At 60.9% G+C, this 3,758-nt stretch overlaps 1 protein-coding gene across 1 annotated transcript in view; it reads right to left on the bottom strand.

Annotated features, from left to right (window-relative positions):
- The window catches only part of CPZ (carboxypeptidase Z), a 22,715-nt gene that overhangs the window by 9,549 nt on the left and 9,408 nt on the right, over window positions 1-3,758 (bottom strand). The window contains exons 6-7 of the mRNA XM_006760136.1: window positions 901-1,000; window positions 8-226 (exon numbers count right to left, since the gene is read on the bottom strand). Coding sequence (XP_006760199.1) covers window positions 8-226; window positions 901-1,000 — 319 coding nt within the window. The remainder of the gene's footprint in view (window positions 1-7; window positions 227-900; window positions 1,001-3,758) is intronic.

Below are 3,758 nucleotides of genomic sequence, written 5' to 3'. Positions count from 1 at the left end.
CCCGCGCCTCCTGGCGGGTCTCGGAGCCCTGGCCCGCTTCGCCGAGGCCCCTGAAGGAATTTCTTGTGTCCAGTTCCCAGGGGCTGGAGGATGAAGTCCACGCGGCCCGCCCTCCTCAGCCGGGCGGGGATGGTGACTCTCTTGATGACCTTGGAGTAGCCGGGGGCCTGAGCGATGACGATGTGGGTCCCCGGGGGCAGCAGCCTCCAGTAGTCGCCATCCGGGGCTGTTGACAGAGAGCAGGGAATGGTGCTCGGACCTGGGCTCAGGGTCACCCTCGAGGGGGTGGGGATGGGAGTCAGTGGGCGGTTGGCCTGGAGGGCAGAGAGAACCCACGGGTACCCTGGCCTCTGTAACAACCTGGACTGTTCTTCCCACCTCCTCCCTCTATCACGCTCCTATTCATCCCTCAAAACCCCACTTAGGCACCACCTCTTCTCTGAAGCCTTCACAGACCATCCCCCCTCCCTCTGTCCCCAAACCACACCGTCCCCCCTCCCTCCCTCCTCTGCACCAGGTAACTCACATCACAGCGCATCACGATTTTCAAATCCGCTGTGAAACCCTGGGACACCTGAGCCCACTGGACGTGCCAGGTGTCAGTGGGACATGAACTCTGGGATAGGAGCACACAGGCCCGGGGCTGGAGGCTGCCCCCCATGGTGTGTGAGAAGGTGGCTTTTCCTGTAGCTATTCTTGAGGAGCAGGGAGCGCGTGTGGCCTGTTGCTGGCACCCAGAACCTGAGCGCGTCCCCGGGGGCCAAATGCCGCAGGAGACACAGCTGGTGGCGAGCAGACCTGTTCCGTGCACCCTCACCGCTCAGACAGGAGGGGGACGGGTCAGGTCGCCCCAGGCATGCGGGGACCTGGGCCAGGACGCAAGCCCAGAAAGGTGCCCACCTGTGGTGATGTCGTGGCGAATCCCCTTGACCGAAATGCGGGCGTTCTTGACCGGCTTGCCAAACTTGTCCATCACCACCCCTTTGATGCCCCGGTGCACCTGCCGGGGCCAGAGCGGAGGGTGTGGGTGTGGCCGTGCAAAGACCCACCCAGCCGCCCAGCCAGGCCCCATCTGTCTCTCCACGGAGCCTGGGGTCTCGCGGAGGCACAGCCCCCCGAGCCCCCCCTCCCTCTGCCTACGTGAGTGAGCCACTCCCCTCTCCAGGCCTCGGTTTCCTCATCTGTGAAGTGAGGGTGACCGGTGGGCCCATCCGTGGGGCAGGCAACCCGGCCCGGGTCTGTGAACGGCCCGCAGTCCCGCTAGAGCGTCCCGCGGCGGACATTCCCGGCTGCGGCCCCGAGCAGAGAACCCTCTGCCCTCCGCTGACCCCCTGCGGGCCCCGCCTCCCTCATCAGAGCGGGGGCTGGTTCTGAGTCGAGTTCCTAAGGGCACGTGGGCCACCGGAAGGACACGGGCCAGGATTTGGGCCCTGGTGTCAGTCTCTGACCTTGGGCAAGCTCGTCTGTGACCTTGGGGAAGCCACCTTGCATTTTAGGGGGGCTGCCCCATCTGTAAGGCAGGGTCACGCGGCCTGCCGGGGAGCTGGGGGTAATAGTGCATAGCAATTCAGACAGCGCCAGGTGGGGACACGGGGCCTGCCCTCCCGCCGGGCACAGGCCCTGAGCACGCCCACGGCTCCTCCCAGAACCGCCCCATCCTGCTGGCATGTCTCCTCCTAAGACAACGGCAGGGAACAAAGGCACCTTGGGCTGGAAACACGGGTCCACGGCCACATGGCACCAGGCCAGGCCACGGGGTGGGAGGGGAAACCACACTGTGAGCCTGGCCTCTCCCAGGAGGCTGCTCCCCACCTGCAGTGCAACCCCAACACCTCTCAGCTCCCTCACCTGGCCAGTCCCTCTCCCCTTCCAGATGCGGCTCATATACCTCTTCCTCCGGGAAGCCCTCCCTGATGACTGGCCACATCAGGGGCCTTCTCTGGGGTCCCACGGTCCTGGGCTTCACTATCCCAGCGACAACCTCACTGTAATGCCCCTGACTGCCCTCCTCCCTGCAACCTGAGAGCAGCGGTCAGACAGAGTAGGGCCGTGTTCAGTGTCAGCTTGCGCTGGCTGGGTTGTATTTGGTCCTTGCTCTCAGGCGGAGGAACCAGGATGCGGCGCTTTCTGGCAGGGAAGGAGCGATGGTGCGCACCCTCCCCTCCTGCCCCCACCCCGGGGGGTGGAGACACCCCGGAGGCCTGGTCAGGATCACTGGGCAAAAGGCCTGAATGGGCCCGACAGGCCGATCCTTATCTGCCGGCCGCCCGGCTCTCCTGAGGGTCGTCCTCGGGGGCGGCCACGCCCGGCCGTGCTGCCCAGCCGTCCACAGCCTCTTGCTCGCTATTAAATCTTCATCTCCCAGCCTTCACATGCAATATCCTCAGAGCCATCCCAGCACCAGTTAAGGCTCCTTAAAACTCATTTTCGCCAGACGGCCGTAAAATGAAATGAGCCGGGGCCTGGCCGCGAGCCAGGATTGAATGATGCCGGCCCCACGCAGCCAGAGGTCGGGCGGCCGTAAAACAGGAGCTCAGCGCTAATGACCAACGGCCAGCGATTATCTCTGCCTTCTCTGCCGCTGGAGCTGCTGACCCGCAGGCTCGCTGCCCAGCTCGTGCCTGGAGGAAGGCTCCTGACCTTTCTAGAAAGGAGAGATCATGGGCAGAACTGGGGCTCGGGGCCTGAGTTCACGCTCCGGGCAGCGGCTGGTGACGGTGGACAGCCAGGCCCATCACCCTCTCTCCTCCTCGGCTGTCATACGGCCGCTGAGGGCAGGGACAGGAGCGTGCATGGCCTAGCAACGCCCCTCCGTCTGCAAAGTGGTCCCTGTCTGCTGCCTAGGATGGGGTCAGTGCCGATGCCAGGCGTGTGTGTGGGGGGGCTCTGTCAGCACTGTTCACCCCAGACCCCCACGCCGTGGCCCCTTTGGGCCATCGAGTTTCCCTCTCAGAGCCTGCTGCTCACTTTGGGTAGTTTGTTAAAATGTTTGGGAAGATATAGCAGAGGTTCCCACAAACCCCTGTGTTCCTCTCACGCCCCTGCCCTCATGCAGACCCCATGCCACCCCTCGCTGTGAGCCACGCTGGGAGAGGTGGCTGGATGCCGGGCATCTAGTCCCCGCTAGGTCATCCCAGACTTGGGCCTCCAAGTCCAGTGAGGGGTTATTTTATTAATTTTTAAAATATATTTTTATTGATTTCAGAGAGGAAGGGAGAAGGAGAGAGAGATGGAAACATCAATGATGAGAGAGAATCATTAATCGGCTGCCTCCTGCACGCCCTCTACTGGGGATTGAACCCGCAACCGGGGCATGGGCCCTGACCAGGAATCGAACCGTGACCTCCAGGTTCGTGGGGCCCTGCTCAACCACTGAGCCACGCCGGCCGGGCTGGACCCGGTTTTTTGAGTTTATTTTTGTGTATAGTGAAAGTTGGTGGTCAAGTTTCATTGTTTTTTATGTATCTGCACAATTTTCCCAACACTATTTATTGAAGAGACTATCTTGATTCTAATGTATGCTCTTGCCTCTAATGTATGCTCTTGCCTCCTTTGTCAAATGTTGATGGTTTGGTTCGATTTCTGGGTTCTCTTTTCTGTTCCACTGGTCTATGTGTATGTTCTTGTGCCAGTACCAGGCAGTTTTGAGAAAAGTGACTTTTGTAATACAGCTTGATATCTGGTATTGAGATCTCTCCTACTTTGTTCTTCTTTGTCAAGATTGCTGCTGCTATTTGGGTTGTTTTTTTTATCCCCAA

The sequence above is a fragment of the Myotis davidii genome, unplaced genomic scaffold, assembly GCF_000327345.1.
Source record: "Myotis davidii unplaced genomic scaffold, ASM32734v1 scaffold937, whole genome shotgun sequence".
In the NCBI taxonomy this organism is placed as follows: Eukaryota; Metazoa; Chordata; class Mammalia; order Chiroptera; family Vespertilionidae; genus Myotis; species Myotis davidii.
The sequence above is the reverse complement of the archived record's forward strand: the minus strand, read 5'-3'. Positions and strand labels throughout refer to the sequence as shown.